The sequence below is a fragment of the Genypterus blacodes genome, unplaced genomic scaffold (assembly GCF_046128005.1).
Source record: "Genypterus blacodes isolate CSIRO-AG114 ecotype Tasmania unplaced genomic scaffold, CSIRO-AGI_Gbla_v1 ptg000003l_1, whole genome shotgun sequence".
Classification (NCBI taxonomy): domain Eukaryota; kingdom Metazoa; phylum Chordata; class Actinopteri; order Ophidiiformes; family Ophidiidae; genus Genypterus; species Genypterus blacodes.
Window position 1 is genome coordinate 8,915,363 of NW_027466817.1, and position 23,152 is coordinate 8,938,514.

The following is a 23,152-nucleotide window of genomic DNA, read 5'->3' on the forward strand; positions in this document are numbered from 1 at the left end:
CTGCTCTCATGTCTGTCTGCGTGTTACACCCACATTCTTGTTTGTCATCTGATGAATTTTCCCTCTTCACAGAGCCTAGTGTGAGTTTGGTTCCTCGGTTGTGTGCTTCTCGTCAGTTGCTCTTAACAAAACAAAAATCTAATTGCTGTTTTTGTCTGAGTGTGCTTTTTTCATTAAAATAAATAAAGGAAAACTAGTACATACAAATTGCCTTGGCATGAGTGTTTTCATATGTCACACACACTTAATACTTCTCATAGACTGTAGACTATTTGGTGCCAAATCCTTGGAAAGGGGGATTTAATCTTATCAGGTATCATTATTCATTGCAAGATCATTATTTTTAACTACAACCACAACTAAAGCATTGTCTTAAGTCAAATTTACTATATGGTGTAACAGAAACTAACCTGAAATCAAAATGAAGATCTGTATCTGAATTTGAAACCCAGCAGCCTGTCTTGTCATCCATCTCAGCTGTCTACATGCTGTCTCACCTCTGTAAACAAACTAATCAATGGAAAATCTTACTAATGACACAGAGGGTCAACAAGGAGCCAGAGGCTGAACTTCATCTTCCAGTTTGTTGTGCTGAAAAACAGCTCAGGCAGACAATTTGACTGGTTTTCAGTGTGAATTTTCACTTCTGCTTAGGATACTTCCTGATTTCCCAGCTGCTATCGATTCATACCCACTCTTTGCTGCTCTGTGCTGATTTGTTGTGGGCTTCTTGCTCTCTTTTTAATCGAATAAAATTAAACGTAGCAAGAACCAAAAATAGAAAAGGCCAAAAACTTATGAATGCAAACTGAACTGAACTGAAAAGGAATTAGATTTGACAGTAATTTAGCAATGAAACCTAATTTAATAATAATCTCTGTCACTAATATATAAATCAAAGTAAGCTGGTGTGGTTGTGAGCACCATTATCGTATGATCAGAATAAACGCTCGGCTAAAATGCGCAAAATAAAGGGATTTTCTGCTGCTCCCATAGACTAGATGTTATCAAGGACGTGCGCGCCCCCGTCCGGTCGTGAACGCGAGCTCGTGCGCGCGCCCGTCTGAAGGCGAATGCGGTAGGAAAAACAAGCAGCAGCTTCTGGAGCGGCAGGACGGCTCTACCTCCGGCATAGCACCGCACCGCAGCGCTCTGGAGCAGAAACCTCACGCCCTGTCGGGTCGTGTTACTGCTGGAGACCACGGAGGACATTCACGGGGAGAAACAATAGGGTGAGTCCGAGTAGTTTGGCCGGGAAGCCGGCTGGTGTCGAGTGAATACGGCGTTTAGGTGGGGAACATGACGATGTGGCTGTAATTTCTGCACCTCCTTTTTTATGTCTCAAAATGGCGGACAGGCCGCTCGGACGGGAGCAGCAGGTAGCTTGTCAAGGAGTTTAACCCGCAGCTCGCAGAAACACTCATAAGCGAACTGGCATATTTTGGCAAACCGGTGGTAGATTGTGTTGCGACTGCGGTTGAATGCACAAGAGTTGTTGTGAATAGAGCGAAGAGTTAGCAGTCGGCTAGCTAACTTTCTGGCCGCATCACCAGGCAGCTCCCAGTTTTGTTTCGTCCGTGTACGAATCGTTCTTTTTGAACAAATCTTTGGACGGCTCTTCTTCAACTCCATTCTGTAATTCTCTCCTTGACATCGTTTAATCATCCCGTTGGCTCTACGCAATACACAGCGGGGAGCGCCAGAGGTCCCCGGAGACTCCGCAACACAGAGGTACTCCTCTTTTCTGATCCACCTTCTTCACTAATACGGTGCCGTGGCGTTATTCTTCTCCGCCCTTATTCCAACACCAACGATGCGGGTGGTCAAGGGTTCTGTGTCACTGAAATGTCGCACTAATTTCTTGGATTTGTACGAATAAGACAGCTTAGCCGTAAGTCCGGGCTACAACACCCCACAGCTAACCTTAAAAATAAATAAACCTTAGCATTCGTAGGTTTTGCTTGCTTGCAGAATGCTTCTTCCGCTATGGGTTCAGACTTTTGGACTGTTGGTCAGGTTGTTGGAACATGCGTGGGAAAACAAATCGTGTGCCAGGTCTGGTTCGGCTTGTGCTTCCCTTCGAACAGCGAATGATGCAGCGACTTCCCCCCAGCAACGATTACTGCTGGTGGGGAAACAACAAGCGAAGTGTTGGATCAGTGGTTCCGCCGTGTTCCAGGCCCTTCGCTTAGATGTTTCTGGAAACTGTTCCATTCAATACCCCTAGTACTAAGGTTGTTTCTAACCAAAGAACCGGCCTGCATTTCCACCTATTTGTTGAGGCACCATGAGTAGATGAATGCACACCCACTATTTCCTTACTCACCAGGAACTGAGTTTCAAGTTCCAAACCAATTTCTTTTTTGTTGTAAATGTTTTAGAATTATGTATGCGAAGGAGAACAGGAAACGTTTGTTGTTTTTCAAGGTCTTTCACCTAATTTTGGGCAATGTTGTGACTTAATCTTAACAGTTCTTGTTGCCGAAAAGGCTAGTAATCTGTCATCAACACAGTTTGAAGCAGCCGGACAGTGAGCTCAGGCAATACCACAGCTACAAATTCAAATGTAGGTCACAGGACATCACTGCTTTGCATCTCTGTTAGGGTGGGTTTGTTTTGTGATATATTGGTGCAGGTTGCTGTATTTTATGTTTTTAAAAAGAGACATTAGTCAACAGATTGGGTTCTTATACAGAGGTTTTTTTCATAGTGTTCAACCATGCTATATCCGAGTACATTTCTGTTTTCATGCTCAGTGGTGCTAGGTGACGTGCTGTCAGGCTCAGCTCACACTCATGATCTGTTTCATGTTGTTTGCTGGCATGGGTTAAAATAACAGGGTGGAGCACATAGGAGGTGATGAGCCTCCGCGAATTGCATCTAGCCAGTCCTCCATTAGTGATGGGGTGTGCTGGGTATGGCATTTGTGCTCTGGATGCAAATTTTCACCGGACTGCAGTTCACAGGATGGACATTTTCAACACCTGATTGGCCTTTCTCCAGAAGTTTCTTAAGCAATGTTGGATGTGATTTTGGATGTATTCTTGTCTGCCTCTTCCTGCTCACATGTGGAAGTGTCATATTGCAGCTGATGCTGCTTAAGTTATGGAATATTAATGAGATCACCTATTCAGTTGAAGAAAATCTGATTGCATGTTCATTTCTCGGGTGAGTTTTTGTTAAATGATTATAAGATGGGGCTATTTTTAAGAGAAATGGGCATTTGTGAATATAGTTTAGATTTGTCTTGATTTACATGCACTTAAAGAGCTGTTATCCAGGCCTGGAAATGTGTTGGAAAATTATAAAATATCCCCAAACTGTGACGGGGAATCCCAAAAAGGAAAAGACAAATTCCTGAGAAGGGGAGACATCGAAGATAATTTATTACTTCCATTCCTTCCTGCTTTTAGGATGACTTGTTCCGAATCAGTCCTTCACATTACAAGAAGTTCAACACAAGAACACAGTGAATCTTTTACTGAAGCTTGGCTTTAAGAAAATATAATTGGGGAACGATTCACAATCGTTTTGGGTGTCAAAAAACAAAACAGGGATTAGCCGTGTTATGGTTCCCTTGGGCCAGCCATCAAACTGACCTACAAAAAAGCAATAATCTGTTTTGAGCAGAATTCACACAGGTGCAAAGTACAAACCATTGTATGTAACTCCATTTAGTATAATATAAGCCTATATGCGGGTAGACTAATAACTGTAGAAACCTTGTATATGTTAACTCTTCCAACAAACTGCACCAATGTACACTTGATTATTTCAGTTGTAGAAGTATTTGTTTCCTTAGGTTGTCCTACAGTTGCATAAGCCTTGTTTACTAAGTGATTCACTCTGTGCCACGCTTATTCTGCGTCTATCAAACAAGCTAACAAGCTGGAGGGCATTTAACACACTTGATAGAATAATTAGCATTTTCCAAATGTTTCCGTTTCCATTTCCATTTCCCCCAATCCCAAATTAAACTTTAAAATGGACTGAGACCAACAGCTCTTGTCTTGTCCTGTCACATTTGCTGAACAGTGAAAGCATTCTTAGTCCCAAATTTGATCAGAGGTTCATTTGAATGGGTGCATCGCTGTGCCTGTGCACTATTCAGTGCTATCACCAAAGATAACACACCAACTGTAACTGTATGTCACTGCAATAGAAGGCTTTGGTCATTGCCAAGCTTCTGTCGTACACTTGTTTGCTATTCATTAACAGTAGTTTACACTGATGGGTGGTTGTGGATTGTGTCTTTCTTTTGTCTGATGTATTGTGGGGGTCATATTCTGCTTCCTGCACAGTGGCTGGTTTTGGTTTAAATTCCAGTTTCTCTTTTGATCCTCCAGTGTGGACTTAGAGCTGTCAATCAGTTACATTATTATACACTCAGGGGTCACTTTATTAGAGACACATGCACAGTCCAATGTGACAACCTTGCTGTAAAGTTCACCTTTGTACAGCTGATAATGCTGGCGAGGAAAAAAATCGTTAGACTTGTCCTTTTCTTCAGAAGATTAAGAGTCGATTCAGAAATTCAAAACTCTTTTTGAAAATTTCAAATAATCTTAATAATGATGCCACTCACCCATTCATTCATTCTGCACCTTCCTCTCTAAGGTGGGGTTTGAGCACACTTTGGGTTTCACTTTTATCCACTATCTGCAGGCTGTGCAGAACAAAAGTGAAATATTTTGGCAACGTCACACACATGAGGGCTGACCTTGTAGCACCTTTGAAGCCAAATGATGCACAATGAGTGGTTTGATGTATTTTTACTGCAAGGAGCCAAAGGTATGTGTTTGCTTTACTTGTGTTAATATATCACTTTGATTAACTGGTGGTAACACATTGAGCTTGGCATGATTGATGGAAAAGCCACGTACATGTAGTTATTACAATGCAGCCACTGATCCCAAACTCCGTGGTGTTTTAAACAGAATAATGGGTGGATCCTTGTGGTGGGTGTGTCCGCATTAGAAGTCTAGATCATTGAATCGCACTATAATCTCGCCATGAAACGGGTAAAAGTGAAGTTGGGCAGCATTGTCTCTGTTCCTCTCATTGTGCAGTATGTGATGTTCTGCTGAGGGTGCTTCTCTGCAGTGGTGGTGGCTGTCTGTCTCCGTCAGTGTGTCGGCTGGGGGGCAGATGCACATGTTGCTCCTCCTTCATGTAAGCTGACAGTCGGAACAGAGGCTGATTGTCCGGACTCAGACAGCCTGCCTGTCAGCTCACTGACTGGTCATTGAGCACTGACAAACGCTTTTTGTAAATTGCTAGGAAACACTTCACTCTGCGGCATGAAAAGAAAAACAGGACTCTGACAATTTTAGCTGCCAGTTACACAGGTTTACCAGATTAATTTGTAGAATAGAACAGTTTGATTTAAGACAAACACCCCTAATGCCAACATGTGGGTAAGATTGGACGACACATGTGCAGCCTATCAGCATCTTGTTGCAGTGAACTGAATGCTTTGGTCCGTCAAGGCCTCTTCCATCAGCATACCTCAAACCTATGAAGATGAAGGCTGCAATTTGATTGACCATACACTTAACCATGCGGGTGATGAGTATATTTCCATCTGGTGATTACGGCACTTAAATATGCGTGGAGGAAGAGTCCATTTTGCCACGAGATTGATTTTTTTTTTTTTTTTTTTGCATGTATGGAGTGAATGATGCCACTGTTTAAGTGCCGCTATGAGACTCCTTTAATCACGTTAACAGCACAGACATGTTAATTGCCATGTAATTTAATAGGGTCAGATTATTGTTATCAACCCACGTAACTAACACAGCTGCAAAACGAAAGCTGTGCCAGATGTTCATCTTTGGGCGGTTTCACACATGGACTTCATGTAAGAGGTCGGCCTTTTGTTACATTGTATCGTTTTTATTTGGTTGGTTTTCATGTTGCGTTAAAGGAAACGTACCAAACTTACTCATTGGATGTGGGTGTTAGCTGATTGGTCGGGGCTTTGTCTCGTTCATGTATATTCATCCAGAACCTTTCCCTGGGCTGTTGTGATGTTATGTGCTATGCTCATTTAAGTACCAACGCCGAGCAAGAAGACAAAGAGGTCTGAACGCTGCGTCAGACTAACTGCTCTCCATTTGTTCCACTGGCGATCAGTGAGGTAATGATACTGTTGGGTCACAATAAGCAGACAGATCCAGTAAGCATAATGTGATTTGCTAGACAGCGTGACAAGAACACGATGATCGTTTAAAGACTTTGTCACACTTCAAGGCAGATCTCAAAGAAGAATCCTTTTACTATGAAACATTGCGTCGGTCACATTGTCCTATTCTTTCTTTCACCTGCATCACAATGTCATGTGACACTACTACCAATGTAGCAGACCTATAGCTATGGCATCTGAGTGTTTGTGTTGTGAGGAGCTGAAATAGAGCACTTTTCATTTCTCAACCTATAACCAGTCTCCAGACGGTCCACTGCTGTTTTCAGGTAAGCCAATTTTTTTGGCATTGTTGCCTCAAATTGCTAATTAAATGCAGTTTTAGATGACTGTCAAGGAATTTTCCCAGCAGTCCGGCTACTTGGATGTAGGTTAAAGTCAGCTGCCGAAAATGAAGGCGTTCCAGATTCCAGCTGCTCGAGTCTCCTGAAAGGGGCCCGATGATGACACCATGCCAGCAGCACAGTCTGGGCCGTCAGAATAATGACCCACAATTGACGGCGAGGTGTTTTACTGTCACAGTTGTCAACGTTGCTGAGGTGTTTTGGTTTCTTGGCACCAGCGTTCAGTCACTGTAGTGTTGTGTCCACCTCGTGTCCTCTGTCTTATTGGCTCGTGAAGACATTCAAAGTTGGACGGTTTAACTGATACGTGCTATGTTCTGATGCCCAAGAAGTGTCTAGCATTTCTCATCCCTAAGGATCTTCTGAATAATGAAAATAATGCTACTAAAACGCACAAGTAATTTTCATTTAGTCCTTTTTAGTCATTTTCGGAACATGTACATTCCTGCGGCGCTTTCCAACATGGTTTTCATAGTTGCGTAGTTTCAGTTGGGTGTCATGACCCAAATCCTGTTCAATCCACATGTTTGACATACTGAATGTATGTATTGAGGTCCATACATGGTTGACAGCGGGAAAACAGATTGTGTTCATGCGTGACACTGTGGGTGTGGTGCAGTACACGTTGTTGTTTTTGGCCTCAGCTGTTACATTGTTGAGCTGACACTGAAACTATTGAGCCATTTTATCCCTAAATCAGATCAGTCTTTTAATAGGATACTTTCCCACAGGCACAAGTAAATTCCAAGTACCAAAAGCTATTGTTGGCATATGCGGTGAAGCAAACAAACAGCAAGAAATTGGCTCTTGCATGGCTACTTTATGATCTGCCATAATTCTGAATGAATATTTAAGGTTTTAGTTATTGGCTTTCTCAGATTTGGCAGAACTGTCATCTTTCACCATCCACGTTGTTGGTGTTTCGATAGCTACATGCTGGGACAAAGACCGCAGCGATCGACCAATGTTGGTGTTTCCATTTGTTTTCCTTTAACAAGCAACTGTGTTATTTCTGTTTCCTCAATGATTTCCGTTTTCAGTGAGGTAATGTACCTTCGTCTTTACTACCCTAATGCATTCATCTGGAGTATTGAAGTTAAACAAGTAAGGAGTGAGTGGTATACATGCACGCAGGATTCGGGGTGGACGTCTTATTTGGTGAAAATGATGTCCTGGTAACGAGCAACACGGCAGCGCCCATCAGTAAATTACATGACAATTCCCAGAGCAGTCAGCACATTCGGCTAATGGCCTCTTTATTGTGCAGTTCCTGCTACTACACAGACGGGCAAATTGATGGAAGGAAGACTCATTCCATTATTAACCATCACTGGACAGATTTATAGACGAGCCAGGCTGCAACCCAGGCCTTCCTTCCATCAGGATATGGCCACATTTTGTGCACAACCAATTAGCCTGATGTGATTGTGCAAATATTTAGATCGATACAGAAGCCAAAGTGAGATTTGCAGAGATGGGAGTCTTGATACACAAATGAATGCCTAATGAATGCGAAACTAAGGCCAATCCCAAGTAAAGGTCTGAGACGTATTTTGCAACCAGCTTTTTTTCTTACCGCCTCTCGGTGCACAGTGCAGCCACACTGCTAACGGCTCTCTTTGTGCTTCAGTGTCCAACATGCTCTCTCATCCGATTGGTCACAACAAAGATGTGTGACAGTGCATCAAAATTATGCCTTGGCTAAGGTTAAGTTACACATGATTTACCGCTTCTGCTCTGAAGAGTAATTTGTAGGGCCAGCCTGAGGGAAACGTCACGTCTTACCTACTGTAATTATGAAGTGCCATGTCTTTGTTCTCATTGTGCCATTGTGGTACCACTCTGAACCACTGACATGCTGCTGGGCTGAGGCCAGAACCTCCTGTATGCTGTTATCCAGACTTGATTAGATGTACGCAGACTTTTGGACAGTTGACAAATGGTGACATCAGGGTCCAGAGATTAGCTGCTATCTACACAAGGGTTTTTCTATTCAGCAGTCATGTGTTGAATGTGCAATTTAATATGCAAATCTCACCTTGTATTGGAAGTTCTTTTGCTCTGTGTATCCGGTAGAATTCATTTTTGTCCGCAGCCTTCATATTTTGATTGTATATGAAGTCTGCTGGGTTCCTTTTTTCTGGCAAACAGCAGCAAAAGGAAAGGATAGGGATACATTTTAATCTCACTCAATTATAATTTACAGTCTGTAATGAAGCTGTAGTGTTTAGCCTCGTTTACACTTTGCACTGTCTTGCATTTTTGTTATCTGGATGTGTTTTCTGGATAATGAGATCACAAGCAGCCGTTACCCTGACTCGCTCAGCTATGTCTTGTTTTTCTTTTTGGGTTGGCAAGTTGGTGCAGTGAGCTTCTTGGAGAATGTGGGTCAGCTCTGTGTTTACATGGGGAAAGGAATTTGCAGCTAGAGCAGCCCTGGGCCCTCAGCCCACACTGGTGCGCTGAGGGCCCCATACAATCGGTTATGAAGGTAGAATAGAAAAGCAACGGATGGAACGGTCTACAGAAAGAAATTTGTGCTACGAGACGTCTGATTGGTCGGTTACTGCTGTCTTCTTAATTGCTCGATATCAAATGCTGGCACAGCCTCATTAGGGCAGCCACATTGTGTTTCTGGTAGATATTACTGCTATATTGTATCATGCTTTTGTAATTTGGGTTCTGTCTCTGAAACAATTTTCATGAATTGGTGCATAATTTGATGCAGTGCTTCACTGGCCATGAGCATTTCTATCCTCATTCACTCATGCATACCTAACGCAGACTTCCCTTCTCTCTCTTCAGATGCAGTGTAGACTTCATTGGTGACTGGTCTGCAGGCTCTCTACTTCTCTTTTCCCTGGAGTCAGCCAATTCAGGGGGCAGATTTCTGCATTCCCTGCTCCTTCTGAGACTTTGTCTGGACCAAACGGACGGCTTGGCATTGGAGTACTGCAGCTCATCCTCACCTGAGTTTTCTGGATCAGCACCGCTCATCTCCTGACTGAGGAGAGCGCAGCAGCTGCACACCCATTCACCTTCTACCGCCTGATCCCTCCGGACCCGCCCACACTGCCCCGTCACCATGGTGCTGTCACAACGACAACGAGATGAACTGTAAGTTTGATTCACCTCTCACCTTGGGCACAGTTTGATGTCAGACAAGGATTCAGGATGTTGGTTTGTGTTCATTGTGTGTTATGTTTTGTCTTCTTTAAGGATGAATGGATTTGCTAAACATGATTTTTCAGACACATACCAGAGTCACACATGCACACACACATACACACACACAGACAGAAACCAGCAAAGCTGTCCAGCCTAACCGCATTCTTTTTGTGTTACTGAGCAGCCTTTCAGCAGTGAAGGTGTCTTAAACAGGGATCCCAAGAACAAGGGCCCTTTGAAGGTGTTAGCTGAAGTGGGGCAGCACACTGGACTTAAGGGCTGCACCATTTTTTTTTTTTTAAATGACATTGCCATCTATGACCATTTTCTACTGTAAATTGTTGTACTGTTCCCATTTGTACTGTTTTAGTGGTGAACCATGTCCCAGTAAAAGGTGTCTGTGCCAACAAAGTCCTCCAAATGTATTTAGATTCTTATTAAGGACTTTTTACCACGGTCCCTAACTGCTACGGACGAATCACCAAGCTGTAGTGATGCCAGTTCAGTCTGCAGTCTTTTGAAATGGTGAAAATGCGTCTGGTTTGGCTCACACACACGCACACACACACACACTTGTTTTTGTGCTTACACTGCACAATACATCTATGATGTCTTCAGGCAAAACACACTGCCTTTTGGAGTGACTGACTCCCTCACAAGCTCCCACAGGGCATCTGTAGGATTACTGTAATTACCCAGCATGCAGCAGGCTCAACATTACTACCATAACGTGGAGCTCCTCAGGACATTATATTATCTGGTGGCATATGGCCATATTGTGGTTTCGATCTCAGTTTGATGAATGTTGCTGCCGTTATACATGTAGATAACACGTTGAGTTTATATTGCCATAAAGGTTATTTTGCTTATTACACCGTGGACAAGCTCTGTGTCACTCATGTTGCTGTTGTTTATTCCTTACAGCATCTGCTTGTAGACATCTTAGCTGTCTAATCAAACACATGGGCCAAACTACATTATGTTCAGAGTCAATTGAAATGAGGAGTGACTGTATTAACAAAGGGTTAAATGAGCCTGTCTGGTTGCTCTGGTGAGCTGCCTAAGCAACAGTAAAATAGCTTGAATATTATTGGCACTGTACTTAAAAATAATGGTGTTAAACGTTTAGTTTGCCTATGAAACAACACCGCTGCTATATTGTGTCATTTACAACCACGTGTTTGCTTCCAGACAAGGATGTGTATTGATTACTGGACATGGTGAAAATGGGAAAATATTGTCTCGTCTATTTTTCTCCATAATGCCCCCCAGGAAAAATCAATAACTGGTGGAGGGTTTCTGACCTCCCTTGAGGCATTAACACCCCCCCCCCCCCCCTCCCTTGTGATCTAAAAAATTGCAGGCAATATATGGGCCAAAATATAAGGGCTCAAAGTCAGGATGTGTAAGTCCCTGTATAATCTAGAATTATAATAATTCTAGGGTTTGGCCATATGACAATACGCTAACCGACGTGCATGATCACAGACACCTGTGGTCTGGCTCACATTGTGGTCAGATCTCAGTCACAAGCCATCAAAATTCAATGTGTACATACACACTGTAAAGAGATCAAAAATATTGGCGGGTTGAAAACATCACAGGCCTCATTTTCACGACTCTACTCATGTGCGGTGTAATGCCACGCTTTGACTTGTGCATAACATTGTGCATATTTGTCAAAATTAGACAAAATTTGCTTGTGAGATGAGCAAAACCCATTTACTCGTCTCTCTCCCCTTCATCTTCCAGTGTCATCGAGAAGCACATCAGCTTTCACATGACAAGGCACTTCTCCGTCTTTACAATGTTTCCCTGTGTTTTTAGATTAGCCCTGTGGGTGGGGACTGTTGGTATGGAGAGATCTATTGGAATGCTAATCTTCTGTGCTATTTGCTATTCAGAGCGAGCACCCAGGACCCCTCACATCCCTCTTTCTCTGTTGCACAAGTATCTGGCCTCATAGTTGATGGGAAACTGGTGGGGGACCGCTGCCCCACTTGAGCCACGCTCAAGCATCTGTTGCGTCTTTTCTGCTAAGCTGGTGTTTTCATTGAGTCCGGGCACCATCAAATGCCACCCGGATCTTATTTCCAAACCAGCAGCCCTTTGCTAAGTGTGGATGAAAACCCAGCAGAGGGGGAAACGGACACAGTGAGAGGCTGATGGTCTGCTACTTAATCATTTGTCGTTCACCCCCCTCCTTTCTGTGTAAAAGTTTACCATCTGGCAGCAAATAAATGGGAGCTTGTTCTCCCAATGCCCACTGCATTTGTGTGTTTTTAGCACAAAGGATTTTGGTCAACATGAAGAAGGAGGCCTGAGTTTTAAATGTATCTTCCCTCGTTGCTCTGACTGATTGACATTGGCATGAACTATAACATTGGCCAAAAGACCACTACAGAGTGTAAATCACATTTTCCAGCCCTGTGAATAGTAGTGGAAATGTTATGTTAGATATTTGTGAATTTTTCTTATTCTGATTGGGGAAATAATAATAATTCCTTTCTGTTATTGGATCAGCAGTAAGATGGGTTCCTCTGACCCTCTGTGGTGTCAGTGACTGTCTCACTGTAGTGACGTAGTCTCAGGTCATATGATCTGTAGGCAACTCTTTAAAGCAAATGTGTCGTTAGTGTCACGTCACTGTAAACATCCATATCAAAATAAAATTACAATTTCTAACCCTATTACGAATCCAACTGGAATGTATTTGTCATTAATGGTATGTAAGGTTTAGTTTTTTTCTGCATTATTTAAACATGATCTCTCCACGGGCAGTAAGAGTTCATGTTCCAAAGTTTTGTTTAGGATCATGAAAATAAGTCAAAGTATCCATGACCCCTTGATTAGAAGAGAAACACTCTTTGTTCCATGAACCAGCGCTCATGTGTCGACTCTTCAGTCATATGCTACGATTCTTCAGCATCTTTGCAACAGCTCTATTTTTATTTGCATAACCAATGAAATGTGTGTTTGTTTCTTTACATGGCCTGGGGTTTTACCCCTCTTGGCTCTAAGTGAAAATAGACACAGAACACACACTCTCCTCTCCCATGAAAGACCTGAAGGCACCCATGTGCTTACGTGCCTCACTCCAGACCTTTCATATTGCTTTACAAAGACCCCCATCCCCCTCCAGCCTTTTCAGTGTCTTAAGTTAAAAGAGGGTTCATGTGATTTTTGTGCCTTTCCGTCTTTCCTCCACTATAAATGTGATTACATAACATGTATAGAATGTTAAACCTTCTATCCACTGAAAGGACATTTAGGCGACTGAAACAGTGGTACAATGAAGTCCTGAGTACTGAGACTGCCATGTTCACACTGGTATTTAGGCCTTTAGCCTTTAAACTGTTGTATAACCTTTTTTATTAACGAATGGTCAATTTTTTCTAGTGGTGCTCTGATGAGAAAATGGCCAGAAGCAGATTAACGTTGTATTATATTGAGCCCGTTCAGCAATAAAGCCATGTCAACATTACCTGAACGGTTGATAACAGAGCTCAGTTAAGTATCTGTAGGTAGCTGTCCCAATGTTTTCAGGCCTGCTTATTTTGGAGTGGTAGTACAGTATATTTCTCTTAAATAATCATATGTTAAGGTGACTTCAAACTGTGCCTAGGGGCCTCTCAGGCTGCATACTTAAGCTTTGTGCTATAAAACATTTATCACCACATCTGAAAGATTAAACGGGTCCATACCTCATCTGCTCTAGAGGCTCTGCTTTGTGCTGCCCGGACATTCTTAAGTATATGGCACAAGGAAACTACCAGCGTGGCAGGCAAAAATTGGTTAATTAGAGGTTTTCTGTTGGTAGCCAATAGCTTGGGAGTGATGTGCTGAGGGCGTTTCTGACTGGCTGCATTGTTCAGTCAGTTGCACGTTATTGTATGTATGAATGCAGAAAGTTTGGAGCTGCTGTTAGTCATCATTCCGTACTGCAGAGCAATGTGAAAGTGGGCGATTGTTGAGCGGGAATCAGGAGGAAGTGATGTCACCCGGAGACGGACAGTCGAGATGACTCTGCTCCCTTCTCAGAAGAATGACATCATGCATCTCTCCGTTTGTCTCACTCCCTTTAAGTATGTCGCAGGCCTGCTCCAGCAATGGTTCATCATCCGCACTGCACTAGAGCTCAGTCTGATTACAGTATTGTTTTTTCCAATCATGGACTGATGCGGCCCGTCTCAGACCTGATCACATGACATTGGATTACTCCCATATTGATGTATAGTATATTCCTCCTAGACGAGTAGTTTCCTCACAAAGCTTTTTGAACATTCGTGAGCAGGCTGAGTTTACTAAAGCCCAGTGCACTGTGCAAGACACACGCTCAACGCCCTTTCTATTTTTAGTCTGTGACAAAAATCCCCATGTCCCCGTATGTTTCCCATCTTTCAAAGGAGCGTACCCAATTTGTCTTCCGTGTTTGTGAACAAGAATCAACTGTTTATGTTTGTGTGCCTGACTTGTGTTTGAATGGAATTTCAGGATGGTAGCTTCAGTTCTAGAGTCCTAAACTGGAGTCTTAAATGTACCTGACGTGTAAGAACTTCAGTCTTGTGTGTTAAGAAGCTACAGAGCTGCTTTGTGTCTTTCTGTTGTTCTTGGTTTCCTCTGCTACCCATCCTCCCTGTCCACTTACTCACCCCGCTCTGCCCTCTTCCTCGCTATCGCTCCATTACGTCACCTAGCTGTGGGCTGCTAGTCGCCATGGCAACCACCTGGTTTGCTCTCCTTCTGTCCACATGAGTACACATCTCCCTTTCCCCCCTCCTTGGCTCCCCTGATCTCCCCTTCTTTGGTTTGCCTTTTTGAAATTGTTGGTGTGTTTTTGTCCGTTTGTTAAAGCGGAAAAAGGAGAAAAGGCACCTTGAGTGTTGAGTGTGCTGCTCTTTATTGATCTCTGCTCCCTGGCTTCTTGTCAGCTCTCCACTCTTATATTATTGTCCACTGCCACTCAGCTGCACTTTTCTTAGATTTTATTCGTTGAGGTGTTCATTTAGGTTGTATTAAAATATCTTGTATATAGAAGAAAATAGTTCCCAGTTCATTCATTTGCTTTGCATGTTGGTGCTCAGTATTTGGTTATGTGTGTTCTATTGTTCGTTTCGAAGAAGCGTATTGGATGTTTCAGATCAGATCTTGATTACCTCGTCATCCCCTGGAGCAAAAACCAATCAATTGCTTCCCGACGTAGTTTGCTTGCATCATTGTGCTTTGCTCTCAATACAACATGAGGAGTGAACTTCACATCATGGGGACTTTATTGCTGCTGTTTGCTGCTTGTTACAACACAATTGTAAGATTAATGTATCAAGCTGAAATAAAATAAAAGGAGACCATGGAAATCCATCTGTCGCTGAAAGCCGATTGATTCCATTTCCACAATTTCAGGTGATTTAAGTCCTGAGTTTGATGAGGGTTTCTTCACAAAGGGAAAGCTCACACATGTATAGCACGTCAGAGCTTCCCTCACCTGATTAAACAGTTTCTCCAACAGCTCAACCCTCGAGTTTCATAGACTCGCGGCAGGCAGACTGTCTGTCGCAGGAAGAGATAACCTCCTGCTAACCTTGAGCTGTAATAAGTTAGCTTCTGTTGTCTGGAGGATTCAGGTGGGCAGAGGCGAATGGGACTCAGCTCTCAGGGGGCATGGAGGCACAGGCTGCGCTGCCAGATTGTGCCCCTCACCCCCTTCACTTTGGCATCTCCAAGCTTTCTGCTGGCCTGACAGCCTGTTTGGTAGATCCTGGCTTTGGTGTCGGGCTTCATGCAGCAGGGCCGGAATCAGTTGGAGTTGAATCTTTGATGGAGCTGACGGCCCACTGAAAGGCTTTCGTCAGCCCCTGCCTCTTGTGTCAGTCAGGGTGTTTGTGTGGTGGAAATGTTTGTTTCCCGAATTAGCAGCCGAGTAGACAAAGACAGGAAGAGCAAGAGGAGCCTCTTCTCCTCCCTTTCACTGTCTGTCAGCCCCTTTGTTTGTCCTATCTGATCATCTCTCCACATTTTGTAAATAGCCGGATGATCAAAAGCTACTGTGCTTCTTGAGCCCTCTTTGTGTCTCTACTTTCTGATAGCTCTGGTGTCTGTGAGCTGATTTTTGCTGATTTCTCCTTCTGGTGATTGGTACAAACGTCCTGTTTGGTGCTGAATATTTTTTTGGCCAGAATTTTCTTTAGTATGTTGTGTTGTTCTAAGTGTATTAGGCTTCCTCTGTTCTCCTAGGATGCTCCTCTGGGGCACCGATTTCAAAATTGTAAGTACTTCTGCCAGATGCCGTAATGCCATACTGTCAGAGGTAGCTATTGTGAAGCATTCACACAATGCTAATTTTGTACACTGTGTAGTGTTAACCAGGTGTAAGCTTCCCCTTTCGGTCACAAGCTTATGCACGAGCAGAACTCGATAAAAATCTCAGTCGCCATGAGCAGTTGGTGCCTTTCAGAGGAAGATTGTTCCTCTGTGTGTGTCTTCTGTCTGCGTCTGAATGCTGGTGGGGTGTAAACTGGCTCTCATTTTCCCCTCGACCGGCACCGTGGGGAGTCATCCCCTCCAATTATTTGCTCAAAGCTACAAGAGCTCATTACAGAGCCCAGACAGATGTATACTCAATCTGTGTGAGATGGGCAGAGATGCTGCGTGTCTGAGTGTATTGAGGCTGCGCTAGGCTGGATTTTATGCACTTCAAGCGTCTTTATTATGGGGTTAAAATGACAATAAAATCTGTGTGAAAAGCATTTAAAATTCAGCTTCCTTTGTCTGACACGTTTCTTAAACACACACTTTCTGTCTTTGTTTTAGATGGATGAATACGACTCGAGCTCTTCCTCGGGGCACTTTATCCACTATCTTGTCAGCTAATCAGGAGAAGTAATTACGTCTCCTTTTTGTCTGTTTCAGAAATCGAGCAATAGCCGATTATCTACGTTCCAATGGATACGAAGAAGCATACTCCACGTTCAAGAAGGAGGCGGAATTAGATATGGTGAGTAAATTTGGCTGGACGTGCACAGCAGCACAGCCAATGAGATCAATGTTTTCAACAATATGCCTTAGTTTCCACTTCATTTCTCTTTAGTCAGCATGTGTGCTAATGTGACCCAGAGCGTCTGGTGAGGGTGACGCCGCTGCTTATGCGCCACCTCTTACTAACTAGATTTCCTACACCAATTTCTGAGAGTTTGTTGAGTTTGAGAATAATGATAATCTCAATACATCATGCACCTACTCACCAAAGTTGCACATTACACAGCATGCAGGTGTGTTCTGTCCCTGCTTCCACCCCCTCTTATTAACAGTTATCTGAGCCATACTCTTCTCCTTTGTCCTTTCCTGCTCTTCCCCTATCCGTGGGTTTTCAGTGAAACATTTTCCTCTCCTAAAAATTCATTCCTGTGCCCCTCGGTGAGGTTATTGATCCTATTGATCCATCTCTACCCCCTTTTCTCTCATTCCCTTTCTCCCTTTGACTCTCTTGCCTTCATCTTGTGTCATGCCCCGCCCACTGCTCCTCTCCTCTCCTTATTCATTCTTCTCCTTGTTGCTTTCTCTTTGGCAGTCCTGTAGAGGCAGGCTGAATAATAGATGAATGGCACGGAGGGATAGATTCACCCTGTTGGATATTAGTGCTCAGTCCCACAAATTGGCACCATAATGCTAAAACCCATGTGGTTTCATCACCTTTTCCTTACTGTACTTAATAATATATGCAGCCGTTTTGGTAGCTCTTTCTTTAGGGCTTCTTCTGGATCATTTGTTTTGTGTAAAGGTGCATTTTAAGGTGATATTATATGAGGCTGTGTATGTTTTACTGTCACAATAGAATTAGTTTGGACAGGGGCCCTACCATTGCTGTGCATTTATGCCTTTAAAGAGTGTATGTGGTTGTCTACACACAAATGTACATGTACAGGGCTGTCACGGTAAATTGATTCTTGACTACGCATGCCAGTGATTATTTGTCAATATGACCCAACGCTGTAGCCCAGACCCTGGCTGTAATGTGCCATAATGCTGAAGGATGTTTCCAAAATAGCTGCCGATTTATTTTTACACTTATTGGTTGAGATTGGAAATTTGCCGTTTTATTTTCTCTCGTCTCTTTCAGTTAGAAATTATGTACATTTAGTATGGACATATAAGAATATTGCTTACTTGATTAATAATTGCAAATGAGTAGAGAAAACGATTTTCATTCTAATCCATAGTGACAGTCCTGATATGCATATGCAAACATACGTGTTCGCTTCACACCTTCTGGTTGCAGCGAAGTCTGACACTCTGTTGTCTGTGTGCACACGTGTGTGCATGTATTTGAGCGCGTGTGTGTGTGTGTGTGTGTGTGTGTGAGAGGGAGGGAGAGCTATGAGCAGAATGTCTGGGCAGATGGCAGATTAGAAGGTGGTAGACCTGTCCAAACCTGATTCCTGCTCTCTTCTACATTTGGCCGCCTCCTCTTCTATACTGCTTTTATACACATATTTTTCTGAGGGTATCACTTCCTTTCGTAGTATTAATGAGTGGTTCAGCTTTTCAGCGCTGCTTCCCGCTGCTCTCCACAGATCTAAGCTGACTGCCTTTGTGTCCAGACAGGCTGAGGAGCTCTCTGTGAAATTGGAGTGTAACACTTAATTTTCTCCATCAGTGGCAGCCATGGCTGACTGTCAGCGTGGGGTTTTGATGCATTACTAGTTAGTGACAGCCCAAAGGCACGGCTACTGAAGACTGGCACAGGGCGTGTAGATAAACGCTGCATGTGCACATATATGAAGCTAAGGGATTCACATCTGCTGTATGTTTTGTTTATATTGCAAAAAAAAAAATCAAAATATTACAAAATTAAATATCCAGACCGTTCTGCAGCTGTTCTTTGTTCATGCCACTGTAGGTGCACACAGGTGCATGTGTGCTTTGTGCTTACTTCTTGTCTTCCATGAGACCATGGGGTATTGATCTCACCCTGTCAGTACGTGTACATGTGCAATCACTACTTGAATTATTTGTTTATGTTGCGATTAAGGCAACTAAGACATATACAAGTGTAGTCAGAATGTAATAATAGAGTTCCACTGTTCTCTGAATTAATTCAAAGTACTATGGGAAGATTTAAAGGTCAAAATATAAGAAAGTAATTCGCCTTTTGTGTGTGAACTTTACACAAGGCGTACTAGCGGTTCAAAATCCAAATGTTTCAAAGCTATATTCAAGGGGCATATATTCAAATTGAATCACTATCAAAGCTAATTGTACACAAAAATGCATGTTTCCTTATGCAAAATTGGAGAGAAAAGTCAGCCGTTTGTGCTCTCACTGCTACCTTATTTTCTAAGATGGTAATAAGTTGCTTGTAACAATAAAACAATAGTCAGCAGTGAGAGACAGATTGTTTGTGCAATAAGCTTTAATCTGTGCCTGGTGTAGCCCCGGCAGGTGTTGATGTAAATGGTGGTGGTAGGTTCCAGGTATTAACCTCCAGGTGGAATCAGGCGTCTGCCACCAGTTAACTTCCATCTCTGCTTCCAGTACTGAGTGTGTGGCTGTAAGCTTCCTAAGCCTTTCTTGTCTGCAGGAGATTAGTGTGTGAGAGAGGGATTAGGACTCTGTGTGTTTTTCCTGTATGTTATGAATAGTGTGTGTGTGTTATACAGTCAGTGTTGGCCTATGTGTGATGTTTAATAATTCTGGCGTTCTCCAGCTGAAGAACAGGAATGCCACCCCAGCCGGCTCCCCTCCCCCGATTATCCCCAGACCCTGATTTTGATTGGCTTTCTTTGCCTGTCTGAATTCCTTTCTCTCCCCCCCCCCCCCTCATTCTCCACAGAATGAAGAATTGGATAAGAAGTACGCTGGCCTTTTGGAAAAGAAATGGACCTCAGTCATCAGATTACAAAAGAAGGTTTGTGGGCTTTTCTTCACAAATAGTACTTTTGTGAATCATTTGTGATGTTACAGTTGACACTTAATCAAAGTCTACTAAGGAAACAAAAGTAATAGCCCCTGACTTTATCAGGTTGAAGCCCCCTCAGCCCCAAACCCCTCATGGGTTCATTAGCACAGTACAATGCTTTAAACACCTGCCGCACGTTTCCTGCACTTGCAGACTGCATTAACAAGTACCACTGGAAGGGGGCAGCATTTCTCAGTGTTGAGCGTGATTTAAGGTAGCTTTTAGTTGGATGTAATGGTTTTATATCCAAAACATTTGTATCCATTATGAGCCCCAGTCTTTGTGGGGGAGCGTTTCCATGTTTTCTGCTTTGTGTCACCCTGAGCCCAGTCAAAATTGCCTCTAACTTTATGAGGAAAAACTTGATTTACACATACATTTACATGGAAAAAATGAAGTCTGAAAGTGTAAAAACCTCCATAAATGCATATATATTTACTGTGGTATGACTGATATATTTGCATGTATGTCACTGCCTGCCTTTACGCTGCTAACTGTACTTGGGTGCTCGTGACAGGTGATGGAACTTGAATCCAAACTTAATGAGGCTAAAGAGGAGATCACCCTGGGCGGCCCAGTCAGTCAGAAGCGCGACCCCAAAGAGTGGATCCCACGTCCACCAGAAAAGTATGCATTGAGCGGCCACCGCAGTCCAGTCACCCGTGTCATCTTTCACCCCGTCTTCAGCGTCATGGTGTCAGCCTCTGAGGATGCCACAATAAAGGTCAGTGCTGCCAGATTATGGAAATGTTGATAGAACAGCAGATCTGTTGTAGAAGTTCTGTTCAATTGTGGCTCATGTTTATTTTTATTAGAGTAAGTGCTTTAATGTTCATCTATAACAAACCCAACCCCAGTTGCAAGCCTGTAGTTTGTGTCTCAATCTGCAGCTGCAATACTTGAATGTTCTCCTTTTGGATCAAAAGTCTATCATATGCGTCCCTCCCCCATAACGAAGATAGGACGCAGGTTAAATATTGACACGGCAATCCTGTTATTTAATCTGAGTGCCAGCATGGCATCAGATCTATTGCCTGCTGCGTTGGCTTATCTGTTGAATTGCTGCCTCTGCGTCCTCTTTACATTTCTTTATTTCATGCTTAGCGCCCTTCAGTATTTTCTCTACTTTCGTTAAAGCCCCTGGATTTTGCTTGTCTCTTTCCCAAACTCCACACCTTTCCTTTTTATTTGTGCAGCAGCTTCTCCCCTTTCCCTCACAGCTTGGTGCCAACACTCTATTGAGCTATTTGTTCTCTATACTTTATTCACGAGACAGTAGGAAACACATGTACATCTACAACTTGGCTACACCCCCCACAGCAAGGATTCATCTCCCTCTTTGGCATCCACTTCCTTTTTCTGCAGCAACACCCCACCCCACCCCACCGTGAGCCTGACTCTCAGGATCCTGCTTCATTTATCTTCCACTTAGGCACCGGCTGCCCCACCATGACAACCTGAGCAAATCTACCAATCTGCCCTGCTTTCTAACCAGATATTTTATCTTATTGCCCCTGTTTGTGTCCTGAACTCCTTCTGTGACCTACTTTTCCTCTCCCGAACAGCTCTGTTAAATTTTTAACCAGGGGAGCAGAGAGCACCTACACCCGTACACTGTGTCACTCTGTCTCTGAAGCCAAATCTTCTCCCCTCTCTTTTGCTTCCTTTCTTGAATCTTGAACATGCTTCTATGGAAGACACAGAGGGCCAACCAGGCAAAAGAGCTTTGGTGTCCGTTAACCTCAAAATGCACAAGCAAAGAACTTCTCATTTATAAACATCCACAACATCCTTCAAAACAGCAAATTATTGTCCTCATGATCACAATTTATCATTGTGAAAATGGGCGGGGTTTAATAGAAACTGCTTATATTCTAACGCTGTTAAATATTGCTAGATTTGTGTGGATGGTTGAACAATCTATGCATTTAAACACATTGACTGCATTTATCTTCTCATGGCTCTAAACTTATGTACCTCTTGACCATCTGCACAATGTCTGTAGCTCTGCAGGGGGCGGCAGAATGGATTGTGGGGAGGGGCTCTGTGGTCACAGTCTGCCCAAATGCCCCCTCCCCTAGAGAAGAGCTGAGGAGGGTTTATTCCTCCACAACAACACCGTCTGTCGACTAGCCAGACAAAATAACAGCTTCAAGCTAGTATACCAGATGAAGCGTCTTCTCACCGCTCCATATTCAGCACAAGAAACTCTCTCCTGGTTGATATTGGTCCTAACCGTAACCCTTATCGACATCCTGGCACATGCATCAGCGCCATTAGCAACAGTGATGCGTCACTGATGCTGTAATTCAATATACAAGGGCTCAGAGCTCACTGAATATGCATGCAATGTCTGCGCACAGACAGCACACGTACAGAGGACAACCGGACAACCTTACAAACAGGAACATACTTTTAACTATCCTTAACCAAATAGCCAGACAAGTGGTGGTTATTCATAAAACACAGGGCAGGATTTAACGTGTTGTCAGGGCAAAACAGCATCACACAACCTTATTTATTTCTTATCTATCTGTACCTCTATTCTTGACACGGACACCAGAGGACGTAGAAAAAAGGCGTGGCTCATTGACGCGTATTTATATTGGCTTTTACCTGAGACGACACTTACAAGGACACGTTGTAATGGGATATGGGTGCGCCAAGTAATGCGTGGGAGGCTTCACGTATGAGCTTCAGTTGTTGCAGGGCTCAACATGCCCTAGATCAAGCTAATTGATAGCAAGATGGCATCATTAATGAATCCTCACAGGCAGCACTTTCACATCACAACATGCAACATTTACAGGCTTTGATGGGGTTCGCAACTAATTCGTTTTCAGATGAATGTCTTTATAGTTTTTCTTACAGTGTGTAGCTTGTGGTAATGTTTGTGTGTTCATAACGTTTGTAGGTTCCCGCTTAAGATGATAAATGTTGTCTCCTCCTCAGGTGTGGGACTACGAAACGGGAGATTTTGAACGCACACTGAAGGGCCACACAGACTCCGTGCAGGACATCTCTTTTGACCAGACCGGCAAATTGCTAGCATCGTGCTCTGCAGACATGACTATCAAGCTGTGGGATTTCCAAGGATTTGAATGCATCAGGACCATGCATGGTAAGGACTAGTTTTTAGCTGGAGGAGAGATCCTGGTCCTCCTCTATATGTACATTCATACAAACATATAGAGGTTCCATTGTCAAAGGTCATAAGTGAACATAGTTGTGTAGAAGTTCATGCAGAGGAGCTTTTAGAGGCTTTAACACATGTTCATAGAGCCATAAAGGTCCATTCAAAGACCTACAGACCTGTGAGAGAACCACAAACATCTACACAATGATGCCGTATAGAAATAAAGAGACAAGTTCAGACTAAAATATCCTTTTGGTAAAATTACCACTATCATTTCATCTGGCTAACCTTTGTTTGATCTACGTGAGGTGTGTTGTCGTTTCCATCATCAGTGTTTGAATAGACGAGTG

At 43.2% G+C, this 23,152-nt stretch overlaps 1 protein-coding gene across 1 annotated transcript in view; it reads left to right on the forward strand.

Annotated features, from left to right (window-relative positions):
- Positions 1-1,064: 1,064 nt before the first annotated feature.
- The window catches only part of LOC142989649 (lissencephaly-1 homolog A-like), a 30,523-nt gene continuing 8,435 nt past the window's right edge, over positions 1,065-23,152 (forward strand). The window contains exons 1-6 of the mRNA XM_076139307.1: positions 1,065-1,232; positions 9,352-9,663; positions 16,621-16,705; positions 19,541-19,615; positions 20,184-20,390; positions 22,619-22,787. Coding sequence (XP_075995422.1) covers positions 9,632-9,663; positions 16,621-16,705; positions 19,541-19,615; positions 20,184-20,390; positions 22,619-22,787 — 568 coding nt within the window. The 5' untranslated portion in view covers positions 1,065-1,232; positions 9,352-9,631. The remainder of the gene's footprint in view (positions 1,233-9,351; positions 9,664-16,620; positions 16,706-19,540; positions 19,616-20,183; positions 20,391-22,618; positions 22,788-23,152) is intronic.